At 43.4% G+C, this 16449-nt stretch overlaps 1 protein-coding gene across 1 annotated transcript; it reads left to right on the top strand.

Annotated features, from left to right (window-relative positions):
- Positions 1–1720: 1720 nt before the first annotated feature.
- Positions 1721–11677, top strand: LOC149428585 (uncharacterized). The gene is made up of 5 exons (XM_089667229.1): positions 1721–2102; positions 4878–8071; positions 9966–10128; positions 10199–10300; positions 11429–11677. Exons 1-5 carry the CDS (start codon positions 1721–1723, stop codon positions 11563–11565), a joined length of 3978 nt encoding a protein of 1325 aa, XP_089523355.1. The 3' UTR covers positions 11566–11677.
- The last annotated feature ends 4772 nt before the right edge of the window (positions 11678–16449 follow it).

Raw genomic sequence — 16449 nt, 5'->3', positions numbered from 1 at the left:
GGGTGTGCTCTGTGAGATCCTGGGGGGTGGAGGGCACACGGTGAGACCCCAGGGGGGTGGAGGGGCTCGGTGTGAACCCGGGGGGTGGAGGGGCTTGCGGCGAGACCCCGGGGGGGGGGGTGGAGGGGCTCGCGGTGAGACCCTGTGGTGTGGAGGGGCGCGCGGTGAGACCCTGTGGTGTGGAGGGGCGCGCGGTGAGATCCTGGGGGGTGGAGGGGCTCGGTGTGAACCCGGGGGGTGGAGGGGCTCGCGGTGAGACCCCGGGGGGGGGGGTGGAGGGCTCGCGGTGAGACCCCGGGGGGTTTGTATATGGGGTTTCACCCATATGAAGACCTGTGGTCTGCGCGACATCCACTGTTGGAATTTTCCGGGGAAAAAGGTATTTTTGAATAAAATGTTAAAGTAGAACTCTAGGCAAAACTTTTTTCTTTTCGTGTTTGATCTGATTCTGCAGTGCGTTTTGCGTTTTTGCCGCGGTTTTGATGCATTTTGCATCCTTCTCCCCCCCACCTTTTTTTTTTTTTTTTTTTTTTTTTTTTTTTGCTAGACAGATTTAAAACGCACTATATAATTCCCCCTCATCTACATAACTGCCCCCCATCAAAAACTCCATTGAAGTCTATAGAACCAAAAACTTTTTGCATTCAAAAAAAGGTCCCCGCCCCTCTCCAAAAAACGCAGCGGGGTGAAAACGCGGAAAACCCGCCCCCTAGGAAATCATGTTCAATGGAATGCTGTGCGATTCTGCAAAACGCAGCGTGTGACCCGAGAGTCGGAGGGTTGTATCCCCGGTCAGTTTAATTTTTTGCCATCTGTGTCTCGTTGAGGAGACTTCCCTTCACTTCCTGTTCCATACCCAAAACAGGAAGTGAGTGGAAATTTCTGCAAATTTTTTCTCCGTGCCTCCAGAATCGGTGTCCCCATTGGAAGATTTCCCCTCCTTATGCTTTTTTGTGGAAACAAATTTGGGATTTTTTTTTTTTTTTTTTTACTTTCAATGATAGTAATCAGGACAAATAGGGCGAGTCTCCCTAATGGGCAATAAAATACTGACGGGGGAGGGGGGGGGGGATCTCATCCATTTCCAAAACTAGAAAACCTTTTGCCTTTAGTTATACTTTAACTCCTTCCTCCTCTTGGCTATTTTTTTGCCGGTTTTTCATTTATTTATTTTATTTTGCTGGTTTTTCATTTATTTATTTAATTATTTTTATTTTGCTGGTTTTTCATTTATTTATTTAATTATTTTTATTTTGCTGGTTTTTCATTTATTTAATTATTTTTATTTTGCTGGTTTTTCATTTATTTAATTTTTTTTTATTTTGCTGGTTTTTCATTTATTTAATTATTTTTATTTTGCTGGTTTTTCATTTATTTTATTTTGCTGGTTTTTCATTTATTTATTTAATTATTTTTATTTTGCTGGTTTTTCATTTATTTTATTTTGCTGGTTTTTCATTTATTTAATTATTTTTATTTTGCTGGTTTTTCATTTGTTAATTATTTTTATTTTGCTGGTTTTTCATTTTATTTATTTTATTTTGCTGGTTTTTCATTTGTTAATTATTTTTATTTTGCTGGTTTTTCATTGATTTATTTATTTCAATTTTTTTTTTTTTTGGTGTTGGGTAAAAGGGAAATGTGTTTTTATCCTGTTTTTACGTTTTATTTTTTGTCCGCAGTTCCTCTGTGATCCGAGTTCCGGGAACGTCGCTGCAGAATGGATGAGAATATTTCTGGAGATGAACTCCAAATGAAGGGCGATCCCGTACTGCAGACCCCGAAGAGCTGCACCGAGGTCCTGGATGAGGCCGTCCCGGCTGGAACCCCCCAACGTTTCAGCACCCCTCTAACCCACAAAGATGGCGCCGCTCCTAGAAGTGGCCGTTGGGGCCGCCGGCTGAAGTACAGAAGCTTCTTCGGGGTGGAATGCGAGGAGATCGCCCGGCAGCTGCGGCAAGGCTGGAGCGCCAGCAAACGCAAACTCCAGGAACTGGACATCTCCACCATTGAGGCCGAGCCCCCCCCCTTCTACTGCACCCCGAATTCTGTGCTGGAGGATACAATGTACAGAGCCAAGAGGAGGAGGATTGATGGGACAGGTGAATGTTTGTGCGCCCTCCACACGCCTGCGGGGGGTTCCGCGGCGCGCCCTCCACACGCCTGCGGGGGGTTCCGCGGCGCGCCCTCCACACGCCTGCGGGGGGTTCCGCGGCGCGCCCTCCACACGCCTGCGGGGGGTTCCGCGGCGCGCCCTCCACACGCCTGCGGGGGGTTCCGCGGCGCGCCCTCCACACGCCTGCGGGGGGTTCCGCGGCGAGCCCTCCACACGCCTGCGGGGGGTTCCGCAGCGCGCCCTCCACACGCCTGCGGGGGGTTCTGCAGCGCGCCCTCCACATCCACCTGGGGGCAGCAGCTCGCCCTCCACACGCCTACCTGAAGGGCGTTCTCCACATCCACCTGGGGGCAGCAGCTCGCCCTCCACACGCCTACCTGAAGGGCGTTCTCCACCCCTACCTGAAGGGCGTTCTCCACCCCTACCTGAAGGGCGTTCTCCACCCCTACCTGAAGGGCGTTCTCCACCCCTACCTGAAGGGCGTTCTCCACCCCTACCTGGGGTCACAATACAGTTGCACAAAATACATAACTGGACATCTCCCTGAAGTGAGGGGATTGGTCGTGGATGTTGTCATCAGATCAGAAGTCCCCCGTAATATTTTTGCCTCTTCCTGCTCTGGTGACAACACTAACATTTAGGAATTCTCATCACTTGGCGACCGTTGTCACCGGAAATAGAGAGGATCTCCGCAGCAGGGGGACACAATGCCTGAGCGGCTCTAACCCCTCATCACTCCATTCAAAACTAAAAAAAAAAAATTTGCTTTTACTCTTCGAGGCGTGTTCATAAAATAGATCTGCATATCAGTTCACATCCATGGAGGCTGCATGGAAATCTGTTGTGTGTGAAATCCACTTTCTCGGGTTATATTCTCCTGTGAATTGGGAAAGTACCGCACTATGGCCACTAGATGGTGCGGAATGTTCATAGAATGAAGCATGCTCCTTAGCACCATCTAGTGGCTGTAATGTGGTATTGCCCTGCAATCTTTTCTCCTCTCTGGCTGCATTCTTGCAGCCAATGAGAAATACTGTGTGAGCTGTGATTGGTCACAGCTTGTCACATGGTACAAGGCTGCTGTGACTGGCCCTGTACCATGTGATCATTCACAGATTTCACATGTAGTAAGCAATGATGTCAGAAGTGACATCTTGCTTACTACTCTGCATGTGATCACTGATTGGCCAATCAGTGATCACATGATCGGGACCTCGCACAGAGGTCCCGTACAACGATCGGTGTTCCACTGTGTCCGGAGGATGCAGCGGGCACCAATCGCTGTGCCGCGAGCTCCCAGGGAGCGCGCACAGGCAGTGGATGTGGCCATTTATCGACATAGGCTGGACGGGAAGAGGTTAAAAAAAATGTATTTAGAAAAAATTAATTAAAAAAAAAAAGATATATATATATATATATATATATAATAATAATAATTTTGTTAAAAGTGTGTGAGATAGATGTATATATACACACACATTAAAAAAAATGTTAAATTATATATTAATAATTTTTTTTTTTTAAAAGTGTGTAATAAATATAAATATATATATATATATATATATATATATATATATATATATATATATATATATATATATATATATATATATATATATATATAATATAATATAAAAAAAACTTTTTCATGTAATATATATATATTACATGAAAAAAAATTATATATATATATATATATATATATTTATAATTTTTTTTATGTAATATATATATATATATATATATATTACATAAAAAAAATATTATATAATATATATTTATTTTTTTTAAAGTATGTGAGAGAGATATAGATATCTATCTATCTCAATCATACTCTTAGAAAAAAAAAATAATTACACACTTTAAAAAAAAAATTAATTTTGTTTTTTTTTTATTTTTAAAGTGTGTGAGATAGATCTATACACACACTTTAAAAAAAAAAAAATAATGTTAAATATATATTAATTTTTTTTTTTTAAAAAAGTGTATATGTGTGTATGTGAGATAAAATTTATATATATATATATATATATATTTTACATACACACTGTTTTTAAAAAAAAAAAAAAAAAAAGATTAATTTTTTTTAAACAGTGTGTATGTAAAAAAAATAAATATATATATATCTCACATACACATACATACACTTTTTTTAAAAAATTAATATATATTTAACATTATTGTTTTTTTTTTTAAAGTGTGTGTATAGATCTATCTCACACACTTTAAAAAAAAAATTAATTTTGTTTTTTTTTTATTTTTAAAGTGTGTAATTATTTTTTTTTTTCTAAGAGTATGATTGAGATAGATAGATATCTATATCTCTCTCACACACTTTAAAAAAAAATATATATTATATAATTTTTTTTTATGTAATATATATATATATTACATAAAAAAATTATAAATATATATAATAATTTTTTTTATGTAATATATATATATATATATATATATATATATATATATATATATATATATATTACATAAAAATTTTTTTATTATATTATATATATATATATATATATATATATATATATATATTTATATTTATTACACACACTTTTAAAAAAAAATTATTAATATATAATTTAACATTTTTTTTAATGTGTGTGTATATATACATCTATCTCACACACTTTTAACAAAATTATATATATATTTTTAAAAAAAAAAAGTGTATATTATACATAAACACACTTTAAAAAAAAAAAAAAATTATATATAATATATATATTTATTTATTTTTATTTTTTTATAGGCTTTTCTGAAACCGAGCTTAATTTCTCCTCTACACAATGCAAACCCGATCCTGCCTGTCAAAGCCAGGAAGAGTCTGGAGATGGATTGCCCAGATTGTCATCTGATGGAAATCCTTCGGCTCCCAAACGTGAACTCTTTCAGATAAGCGGTAAACCGAGGCGCTCGGGATATAACCGCGCATTCGTAGGAAAGGATGGAGAATCTGCAGCAGGCGATGATCGGAGAACCATTGGATCCCCCAGAACCTGCAGCACTGAGGCCAAGAAACCCTTGGAAGATAAATCCACCAGGAAGGGTCCGGCACCAGGTGAGAATGAAGACCAACCTGATCTCCAATCACAAGGGGGATCCATCCAGCCTCTGGAGTTCCGAAGTTTCTTTCTTGCCGAGTGCGAGGCCATTTGCAACCGGCTAAGACGTGGTGATGCCAAAAGGCTATTGGATGACGTGTCTACCATTGACGCTGAACCGCCGCCAAACCTTTCCTCGAGTGTCACCTTTTCCTCAGACCTGGACAACAGCCAACCCAAGGCAAACTCCTGTTTCGGTGTGACTCAGCTGGATCTGGAGAGGATGAACTTAAACCGAACTGCCACAGATGGAGGCTTCTCTCTACAGAAGGTCCCAAACGGCAATACAACTGGCCCAATCAAGGGGATGCTTGTCAACACCACCAAAGGCATGGGGAACATGCATGGTGCAAGGTCTGTGGCAAATGTCACCCATGACATGATGGTGTGCGATGAGGTATCTGCAGCAGATGCCACCAAAGACATTGTGACCGATTGTGATGGGATGGAAGCTGTAGATGCCACCCAAGACTTTGGGACCAATTATGATGGGATGGAAGCTGTAGATGCCACCCAAGACATTGTGACCGATTGTGATGGGATGGAAGCTGTAGATGCCACCCAAGACTTTGGGACCAATTGCGATGGGGTGTCAGCGGGTGATGCCACTCAGGACATTGTGCCCGCATGCGGTGGCTTGAAAGCTGTAGATGCCACCCAAGACACTGTGACCATGTGTGATGATTCCTCTGTGTTGAGGGCAACATTGCACGTGGTGACAACACCTGACAAAGTGTCGGTTGCAAATACCAGTCAAGAAATTCTGACAGGACCTGGAAATTTCATAGCAGACGTCACCAAGGACATAGAAATGGAACAGAATATTTACGTGACAAATGCCACACGAGAGATCATGCCAAGGAGCCATGAGAAGGGTTCAAATGTCATGCCAAACACTACGGCGCGTGGTGTAGATGCTGAGTGCAACCCTGCAAAGGTGGGTGCCCGTGTTTTCAAGGCCAAGGACGTTGTGAATATGCATGGTGATCTAGCAAACCCCAAAATTGTGACCTTCTGTAACGGGGATCCTTCAGCAGGCCGCACCTTAAACTCTACGACAAATCTTTCCTTGCAGGACTTTAAAACCAATCTTGTGAAGGTGCATTTTCCAAGAACCGCACGTAAAATAAATAAAATGCGTTGTGCAGTATCTGCAGCAGGTTCAACAAGACCTAAAACTGAGACCTGTGCTGAGGTCCTCTCATCAGATACTACGATGGGGACAATTCACGGCCAAGTTCCTAGAGCAGAGGGGGCTCGGGGCAGAGGGTTCAGCATTCCAGTCGCTCAAAAGCGTGTTTTATGGACCGGCGATACGAATATCCCAAATAGAGCACATGGGGCAACAAATGGCAAAAATTGTATTCAAAATATGACTTTCCTGTGTATGGAGAAGTTCGGTCAGAATGGTGCAACCATCTGCAAGGCGTCCCTTACTTCACCTTTATCAACCATTATTAGTACGGCTACCATCAGGGACTTGGGCCAAGTTCAGTCAGAAGGGTCAACCGCTACCATCAGGGACTCGGGCCAAATTCATTCAGAAGGGTCAACCGCTACCATCAGGGACTTGGGCCAAGTTCAGTCAGAAGGGTCAACCGCTACCATCAGGGACTCGGGCCAAATTCATTCAGAAGGGTCAACCGCTACCATCAGGGACTCGGGCCAAGTTCATTCTGAAGGGTCAACCGCTACCATCAGGGACTCGGGCCAAGTTCATTCAGAAGGGTCAACCGCTACCATCAGGGACTCGGGCCAAGTTCATTCAGAAGGGTCAACCGCTACCATCAGGGACTTGGGCCAAGTTCCTTCAGAAGGGTCAACCGCTACCATTGGGGACTTGGGCCAAGTTCCTTCAGAAGGGTCAACCGCTACCACAAGGGACTCGGGCCAAGTTCATTCAGAAGGGTCAACAACTACCATCAGTGATCCATCTCGAGTTCATACTGAAGGGTCCACCACCTTCTCCATGCGTACACCATCTACCTATGGGGAGCCGGCTCCACACACTACAAAGGACGTTGTAATAAATCGCAGAGTGGTGTGTAGCAACATTCCAACGTGCGATGCCATGGCCACCTCCATTGCCGAAGCCACTGGACTCCGTAACCGGGAACTGGTGTTCAGCACACCATCCAGCACTGAGGTAACTGCCGCAAACTGTACCCGGCTGGGTGGTGTCCCTCAGGTTACTCAACCAAAGAACCATGAGAGAGGTACCAGAGAGATGTCTCTTAGTGGAGGGACTCCAATGGACTCCACGTGTGATCTAGACGTGACGCACATTTCCAACGAGGAAAGTGTGTTCTGTAAAAGATCCTTCAACTTTATGACCTCTACGCCTCTTCCATGCATTAATCATGTTTTTATTAAGAAGTCCGGTGGGGACTCGGTACAGCCAAATCCTAAACCCTTCCCTAATAAAGGTCCAAGAGCGAATAAACCAACGGCCATTCCCAAAGCGGTCAGTGCAGGACTGCCAACAAGGGGGAACATCACCCAGATAAGAGGACAACTCTCCCAGGATCTTCCCGGTCCCTTTAAAAGCTCTCTTCCAAAATCAGCCAAAACCTCATCAAGGGTCCCCAAACCAGCGACCGGCATCTCCACCCTGCGATGCCCAGTGGCCTCCACCACTTTTATTAGGACCCCTCAAGTGACCAGGTCAAGGACTTCAGAGAGAGCTCAGGTGGGACCGAACACAACAAATCGAATCCCCGCAGTTCCTTCCACTGGTTTGCCGAGGAGGAATGTTAGGATCACCCAGGACAGTGCCGCCAATAGGATTCCTCAGAAGGGTTTGGAAAATGGCCCCAGAGCTGGCAAAGGTCCCGGCATGAAGGTCGGTATTTGTATGTCTTTGTATGGAACAGGGGCGGACTGACAACTCATGGGGCCCCCGGGCAATAGGGGATCATGGGGCCCCTGTGTCCTTGCCCAAACTCAAAAAAGCCTATGAAAAAGGTACCAGGGGCATCTCATGGGGCCCCCTATTGACCCCGGGCCCTCAGGCAGTGCCCGAGTTTCCAAAAGGTCAGTCCGCCCCTTGACATCGATCTGCTATGGATACATTGTTACATTCTACATCCTTTGTGTGGAAGTAACCATCGATGTCTGATGGAACCCCCCCCCCCCATTTCTGCCCCTTAGATGTGCTTCATTGGGGGCTCCTCTCATTGGGGGCTCCTCTCATTGGGGGCTCCTCTCATTGGGTGGTCCTCTCATAGATAATTATTGAATGAATTCATGGTAAAGTGGAACCGTTCAGCCAAAACCTCTTCTTAGTTATTCCATTTTTTGTAATATATTGGATTAGAGCCCAACTGTGTGGGAGGGTTTTTGGTTTCTGGTTTTTTGTGTGGTTTTTTTTTTTTTTGGGGGGGGGGCTGGGTTAGTTTATTTTTTCATTCCCTTCAGGAGAAATCTCCCTAATAAACACAGCGGAGAAAAATACTAGAGGAGTTCTAATCCTTCGCCACTACATCCAAACCTGAAAAAAAAATTTGGTGGGGGCTATAAAATTGCTTCAGTCTTCTTCTTTTTTTTTTTTTTTTTGTGGCGAGTGAAAAAATTTAGCTGAAAAAATTGCTGATTTTCTCACAAATTTGCTTAACAAACTAAAATAATCTACTCAATTTTTGTAATTTTGGGTGTAATATATATTTTTTTTTTGTTTTTTTTTTTTGTGTATTTGGGTCAGTTTTAGGGTCCTTTTTGTTATAAATGTGACTTTTACCCAACATTGACATTATTGGCCCCCGACCCGTCTTCTTTCTACTCTTTATTGGGGGATTATTTTCTCTTGGCTTATTCCATTTAATGTTGTGGGGTTTTTTTTTTTTGTTTTGTTTTTTTTAATAATTTAAATGTGGATAATGGGGCCCTACGGGGCCCTACACGTCACTTATTAATTACAGAAACCATATAAAAGGTGAACAAAGAACGTGGCTGTGAGGTCTCGACGCGTTTTGCCAATGTGGCTTCCTCAGGAGCTCCTTGGGTACATAAGCCATTGGAGGACCACCAAATCATATTTATTTTGTCTACCCCCCCCCCCCCCCCACTGTGTCCACAATATTGAAAAATTTAGATTTTTGTGGGGGGGGGTTGGGTTTTTTTGGGGGATTGGGGTTTTCCTTTGTGTTTTTGGGGGAGGGGGTTTGGAGGGGTTAGGTTTTTTTTAGGGGGGAGGGGGTTGGTGGGGTTTCCTTTGGTGGGGTTTTTTTTTTGTGGGGGATTTGGGTTTTTTGGGGGGTTTTTTTGGTGTTTCTCTTTGGTGTTTTTTGAGGGGTTTGGGTTTTTTTGGGGGAGGGGTTTTTTTTTTGGGGGGGTTGGTGGTTTTTTTGGGGGGGGGTTATTTTTTTGGGGGTTTTCTTTGGTGTTTTTTTTTTTTTTTTTTTAAACATTTTTATAACCCGCAAAGCTGACCATTTGTAATGATTTTGGTTGAGGTGATTGTAGCCGTATTGGCGCACAGTGGCGTGCTCTCCGTGGTACTCGCCCGGACTTTGGAGAAGGGCGTACACCCCGAAGCAGTTGTCTGTCCGTGCGCAGAGTACCCCGGGCGGGGCTCCGTTGTGTCCGGGGCGGGGCTCCGTTGTGTCCGGGGCGGGGATCTGCTGTGTCCGGGGCGGGGCTCCGTTGTATCTGGGGCGGGGCTCTGATGTCTCTGTAATTTCTTTGCATGGAACTTTCTTGTATGTATTCAGTACTTTGTATCTGGTGGTGTCGCTCAGGACGGAGGTGACACGGACGGATCTTCCTTTGTGGGACCCCCAGGCCAGATCTGTACACTGGCCAATAGGATCCGCGCAGGGAAGGTCCCGCCCTCGGTTCCTGGTCCTCCGAGCGCAGCGCCTGACGGCAAAGCTTCCTTCTTACCTACCCCTCAGCCTGCAGGTAAGTGTCCGCCGACGACACCATGTGAGGCAGGAAGGAGAAGGATTTATCTTGTTTTCTCTCCTGGCAGGATCCAGAACGTTGGGGTTCATCAGGCCGCTCCTCACGTCTATCCGCACCCCTCAGCCTGCAGGATCCCTGGCAGCTTCCAGAATCCGGCCGCGTGTCTCGGGTAGGAACCTCCGACTGTAAGGGAAGCTGGGCGATGGGTGTATGGGGGGGGGTGCTCAATATCGATGCCGGGGGGTCGTCCCATGTGTGGCCCCAACACATCATTACCTGGATTGTAGTAAAGGTGACCCCTTAGAGCAGCGGGGGGGGGACATGCTTCCTCCCACTGACACCAGTGAGGGTGGGGGCACACAGTTTGAGGACCCCAATCATGGCAATTTTTTTTATTTCCCTTTCTTCCCTTCTTTCTTTTCTTCCCTTTTTTGGTCTTTTCTTACACTTTTTTTTTTTTTTTTTTTTTTAATTTTTTTTAATTTTTTTTCCCCTTCTATTTTTGTTCTTTTTCATCCCTATGTTTCCTTTTTTATCGTTTTTTTTTTGTTTTGTTTTTTTTTTGTTTTTCATCCCTCTAAAGTGCCCCAATCATTTTATTACTTTTGTCCTTTTTTTGTTTTGTGTAATAATTGGCCCCCTGAGTTCCTGTAATAAATGGTGGCGATGGAGTTCTGGTGACTTCTTATCTTCTGCCCCTTTTTTTGTTTCTTCCCTTTTTTCATTTTCTTCTGTTCTTCCTTTTTTTTTTTTTTTTTTTTTTTTTTTCCTTTCCTCTTCTTCTTTTTTGTTTTTTTTTTTTTTTTTTTTTTTCCTCCCCTTCCTTTTTGTTTTACTTCTCCGGGGGGCAGATTCCATACATACTGGACCCACAGTTTGTTTTTTTTTGTTCTTCTTTTTCTTTCCTTTTTTTTTCTTTTTTTTGTTTGTTTTTTTTTATTTTTTTATTTTGTTCCCATTTTTTTTTTGTGTTCTTTTTCTTCCATTTTATTTTTCTACTTTTTACTTCCTTTTATTTGTTTTCTTATTTTCTTCATTTTTTTTTGTTCTTCCTTTTTTTTCCCCTTTTTTTCCCCCTTTTTTTCTGTTTTCTTCTTTTTCCTTATTTTTGTTTCATTTTCTTCATTTTTTTTTTTTTTTGGTTCTTTTTCTTTTCCCTCTAAAGTGCCCCAGTCATTTTATTAATTCTTTTGTCCTTTTTTGTTTGTAATAATTGTCCCCCGGAGTTCCTGTAATAAATGGTGGCGATGGATCCGTGGCGTTCTGGTGACTTCTTATCTTCTGCTGGATTTTTCAGCCTCACCGGTAAGGAACGCTCCAGCAGCTCCGACGGTCGGCGGCCCCCCGGGGCCCGCAGTGAGGAATTCTCATTTCCAGTCCAGGCTGCTCTACATTTTACCGCCCCCCCATAGAACTGCTGATCACCTCCCGTAATGGGACCTGACCTCTGACCTTCCCATAGACGGTGTGGCTCAATCATTCCGGATGTCGGAGTCGTATTTGTAGTTTGTTGTAATATGAAGAGAAATTCTAGAGAAGAATAATAAAGAAAAGTCTGAAATATCTGCAAATCACTGAAACTGCTGTGTGATGTCATTCCCATCCTTGTCATGTGATCCTGCCAGGGGCGGCCCTTCCTCCAGCAGGGTGACCACGTTCATTCTTCTGATTCATGGACAATAGAGAGGGAACACGGCTCATGTTCTCACCCATGGTCAGTGCTGGCCCAGCTCACTAACTCCTCCCCCTGGTGTTGTAACCGCCCACATAACCTAACTGTGGTTGTGTAAGCAGTCCATTGGAGCGCCCCCTGTCTGTCAAAAGTGATATTGGGCCTCCTCTTCAATCCTGACTCCAGTGTCCTGAGGAGCGCCATATCCCCTGTGATGATGTCATCGGGCGACAGAGACAGTCTGAAGTCTTCCTGGTCAGTACAATGCTGCCGGGATTACACCTGGGGGGGGGGGGGGGGCACACATTCCACACATACTGCACCTGGGGGGGGGGGCACATTCCACACACACTGCACACACAGGTGGGGGGTTTCTTCCCATTTGTTTTTTTTTTGTTTTTTTGTACTTTCTTCCCTTTTTATTTTCTTTTTTTTTTTGTTAATTCTTTTTTTGTTATTTTCTTCCCTATTTTTAATTTTTTTGTTTTCTTTTCCTTCCATTTTTTTTTTCTTCCCTTTTTTTTGTTATATTCTTCTTTTTCTTCCCTATTTTATTTTTTTTATGTTTTTCTTCCCTTTTATTTTATTTTCCTTTTTTTTGTTCTCTTTCTTCCCCCTTTTTTTTCTTCCCTTTTTTGTTCTTTCATTTTGTGTTTTTTTTGTGTTTTTTCTTCCCTCTAAAGTGGCCCAATCATTTTATTACTTCTTTTGTCCTTTTTTGTTTTGTGTAGTAATTGGCCCTCTGAGTTCCTGTAATAAAAGGTGGCGATGGATCCATGGAGTTCTGGTGACTTCTTATCTTCTGCCCCTTTTTTTGTTTCTTCCCTTTTTTTCATTTTCTTTTCTTCCTTTTTTTTTTTTTTTTGTGTGCTTCTTTTTCTTCCCCTTCTTTTTTTGTGTTTTTTTAAAAAAAAAAAAAATTTCTCCTTCCCTTTTTGTTTTTCTTTTTTTCTTCCCTTTTTTTTTGTTGTTTGTTACCCTTCTTTTGTTCTTTGTTTTCTTCCCCCTTTTTTCTGTGTTCTTCGTTTTTTCTTCCCCCTTTTTTCTGTGTTTTTTCATTTTTTTTTTTCATTTTTTTTTCTCAAGTGTCCCAATCATTTTATTAATTATGTACTGTACTGCAGGTATTAAACATGGGGGCAGATTCCATACATACTGTACCCCCATTTGATTTTTTTTTTTGTTCTTTTTCTTCCCTTTTTTTTTGGTTCTTTTCTCTTTTGTTCTTTTATTTTCTTTTTTCTGTATTTTCTTCCTTTTCTTCCCTTTTTTTTTTTTTTTTTTTTTTTTCAGCCCTTTTTTTTTATTCTTCCCTCTAAAGTGCCCCATTCATTTTATTACTTCTTTTGTCCTTTTTTTGTTTTGTGTAATAATTGGCCTCTTGAGTTCCTGTAATAAATGGTGGCGATGGATCCATGGTGTTCTGGTGACTTCTTATCTTCTGGCCCTTTTTTTTTTTGTTTTCCTCCTTTTTTTTTCATTTTTTTGTTCCTTCCCTTTTTCATTTTCTTTTACTTTTTTTTATTTTTTTTCATTTTTTGTTTTTCCTTTTTTTTTTTTTTTTTTTTCCCTTTTTGTTCACTTTTCTTTTTATTCTTTTTTTCTTCCCTCTAAAGTGCCCCAATTATTTTATTACTTTTGTCCTTTTTTTGTTTTGTGTAATAATTGGCCCCCTAATTTCCTGTAATGGTGGCATTGGATCCATGGAGTTCTGGTGACTTCTTATCTTCTGCCCCTTTTTTTTGTTTTCTTCTTCCTTTTTTTTTATTTTTTGGTTATTTTCTTTCTTGCCCCTTTTTTTTTTTTTTTTTTTTTTTCTTCCCTTTTTTTGTTATTTTCTTCTTTTTTTCTTCCCTTTTTTTTTTTTTTTCTCAAGTGTTCCAATATTTTAATTAATTCTTATGTACTGTACTACAGGTATTAAACATGGGCAGATTTCATACATACTGTACCCCCAGTTGTTGTGTGTGGTGGTTTTTTGGTTTTTTTGTTTTTTTTCCTTTTTTTTTTTTGTTTCCCCCCAAAAGTGTCCCAATCATTTTATTAATTCTTATGTACTATACTGCAGGTATTAAACATGGGGGCAGATTCCATACATACTGGACCCACAGTTTGTTTGTTTTTGTTCTTCTTTCCTTTTTTTTCTCTTTTTGTTTTTCTTACCTTTTTTTTTTTTTTCCATTTTATTCTACTTTTACTTCCTTTTTTATTTTGTTTTCTTCCCTTTTTTATTTTTTATTTTTTCTTTTCTTTTTTTTTTTTTTTTTTTTTTCTGTTTTCTCTTTCCATTTTTTTGTTTTCTTCCCTTTTTTTGGTTCTTTTTCTTTTCCCTCTAAAGTGCCCCAATCATTTATTACTTCTTTTGTCCTGTTTTGTTTTGTGTAATAATTGGTCCCCGGAGTTCCTGTAATAAATGGTGGCGATGGATCCGTGGAGTTCTGGTGACTTCTTATTTTCTGCTGGATTTTTCAGCCTTACCGGTAAGGAACGCTCCAGCGGCTCCGATGGTCGGCAGCCCCCCGGGGCCCGCAGTGAGGAATTCTCATGTCCAGCCAGGCTGCTCTACATTTTACCGCCCCCCATAGCCCATAGAAAGGGACCTGACCACTGACCTGGTGATCCTTCCAGGGGCGGCCCTTCCTCCAGCAGGGTGACCACGTTAATTCTTCTGATTCATGGACAATAGAGAGGGAACACGGCTCATGTTGTCACCCATGGTCAGTGCTGCTCCAGCTCACTAACTCCTCCTCCCCCTGGTGTTGTAACCGCCCCCACATAACCTAACTTTTATCTTTGCCCTTGGTGCTGGGCTACAAGTATCTTAGCCCCTCCTCGCTGTCACCCCCCTATTGGCAAGACCCCCCCATTCCAGGACTCTTCCCTGGTTTGCGCACAGATCACCCTCCCTGCCATTTCCCCATTGAGTGTCTGTCATTTTGTTGTCTCAATAAAGCTTTGTGTGTTCCCCATCTTCTTTGTGTGTTCTGTCCTGCCTACACTTCCGTCACAGGGGGGTTGTTTTTTTTGGTTCGGTTTTTTGGGGTTTTTGGTTTTTTTTTTGTTTGGTTTCTTTGTGTTTTTTTTTTTTGTGTTTTTGTGGTTTTATTTGTGTTTTGGTTTCTTTTTGTTTTTTGTGGTTTTTTTTTTTTCAGGAAAAAAAATTAGTTTATTTATATTTTATTTTTTTGTTTTTTTTGTTCCAGGAGCCTGTAAAGCAATTGGCAGATCTCTGGTGCCATGCAAGGCTCCTGCAGACCTGTCGGTATATCTGCTTACCCACACGACCGATTCAATGAACTACCACAGCGCTCACAGCTCCCTGGAAGTTCGTTGATAACTACCACCTGACAGCCGCTGTGTCTGGACTTGTTCCATAAATGGAAGGTTTCCCCCACCGGGGTTATCATCCCTCACAAGGGAATAGACATGTCGCCTCCTTGCACCCTTCGCTGCCCTTTGTCTCCTACAGACGGTCATCTCGCAAACTTTGTCCACACAGCTAGCGGCCCCTTGCTGCGCCGGCTTCCACCTGACTCCTGCGTGGAGCCCGGTGGAGCCCTCGCGCCGGCCTCGGTGGAGCCCTCGCGCCGGCCTCGGTGGAGCCCTCGCGCCGGCCTCGGTGGAGCCCTCGCGCCGGCCTCGGTGGAGCCCTCGCGCCGGCCTCGGTGGAGCCCTCGCGCCGGCCTCGGTGGAGCCCTCGCGCCGGCCTCGGTGGAGCCCTCGCGCCGGCCTCGGTGGAGCCCTCGCGCCGGCCTCGGTGGAGCCCTCGCGCCGGCCTCGGTGGAGCCCTCGCGCCGGCCTCGGTGGAGCCCTCGCGCCGGCCTCGGTGGAGCCCTCGCGCCGGCCTCGGTGGAGCCCTCGCGCCGGCCTCGGTGGAGCCCTCGCGCCGGCCTCGGTGGAGCCCTCGCGCCGGCCTCGGTGGAGCCCTCGCGCCGGCCTCGGTGGAGCCCTCGCGCCGGCCTCGGTGGAGCCCTCGCATCTCCTGCATGGAGACTTCCTGTCTGCCTCAATGAAGCCCAGAACCATGGTGAGCTTACTTCTTAATGCCCAGCACACACCTGCACCGTCCGTGTGCTGGAGGTTCTCAAAACACGGACCCAGGACTAGAGATTTCATCCCTAACAGATCTCTAAGAAGTCCCAACCCGGGACTTCAGCCAAAACTGAAAAACAAGTTAACTCCGAATTAAGTAAACCCCCCTGGAGCCCCTCAACCTGCCTGGCTGATAATCCTGGGTCATAACATCTTTCAGCTCGGTGGTGGGGCACAGCACGGTCACACATGACGTTCACATGAAGTGAAGTTCTCTAGATGTCCCAGAGTTATTTCCTCCCCGAATGACCACCAGGTGGAGCACGGTGTCCTGGAATTCGTGGTTGTTCACCTCTAGGGTCTGTGAGAGGGGAGTGAAGGCATCAGAAAATGTTGGAGTTTTAAGATGTTAGATAACAGACATTAAAGGAGGACTGGATTCAAAGAGATGGATGGAGGGAAAGAGATGGAGGTGAAGGGACTGATGGGGAGATGGACAAGTGGATGAAAACAGAGAGGGAGATGGAAACTGAGAGAGAGAGAGAGAGAGAGAGGACACTGAGATGGATGGAGAGATGGAAACTGAGAGATGGAGAGAGATGGAAACTGAGAGA

This window comes from Staurois parvus, unplaced genomic scaffold (assembly GCF_062004578.1).
Source record: "Staurois parvus isolate SC_StPar_1 unplaced genomic scaffold, SC_StPar_1.0 ptg003113l, whole genome shotgun sequence".
Classification (NCBI taxonomy): Eukaryota; Metazoa; Chordata; class Amphibia; order Anura; family Ranidae; genus Staurois; species Staurois parvus.
Note: the sequence above shows the minus strand (reverse complement) of the source record. Positions and strands in the feature narration are given on the sequence as shown.

Coding starts and splice junctions, on each gene's coding strand:
- LOC149428585 (XM_089667229.1), top strand. CDS start 1,721: ATGGATGAGAATATTTCTGGAGATGAACTCCAAATGAAGGGCGATCCC. Junction 2,103..4,877: donor GAGGAGGATTGATGGGACAG/GTGAATGTTTGT, acceptor ATTTTTTTATAG/GCTTTTCTGAAACCGAGCTT. Junction 8,072..9,965: donor GCAAAGGTCCCGGCATGAAG/GTCGGTATTTGT, acceptor GGTGTCGCTCAG/GACGGAGGTGACACGGACGG.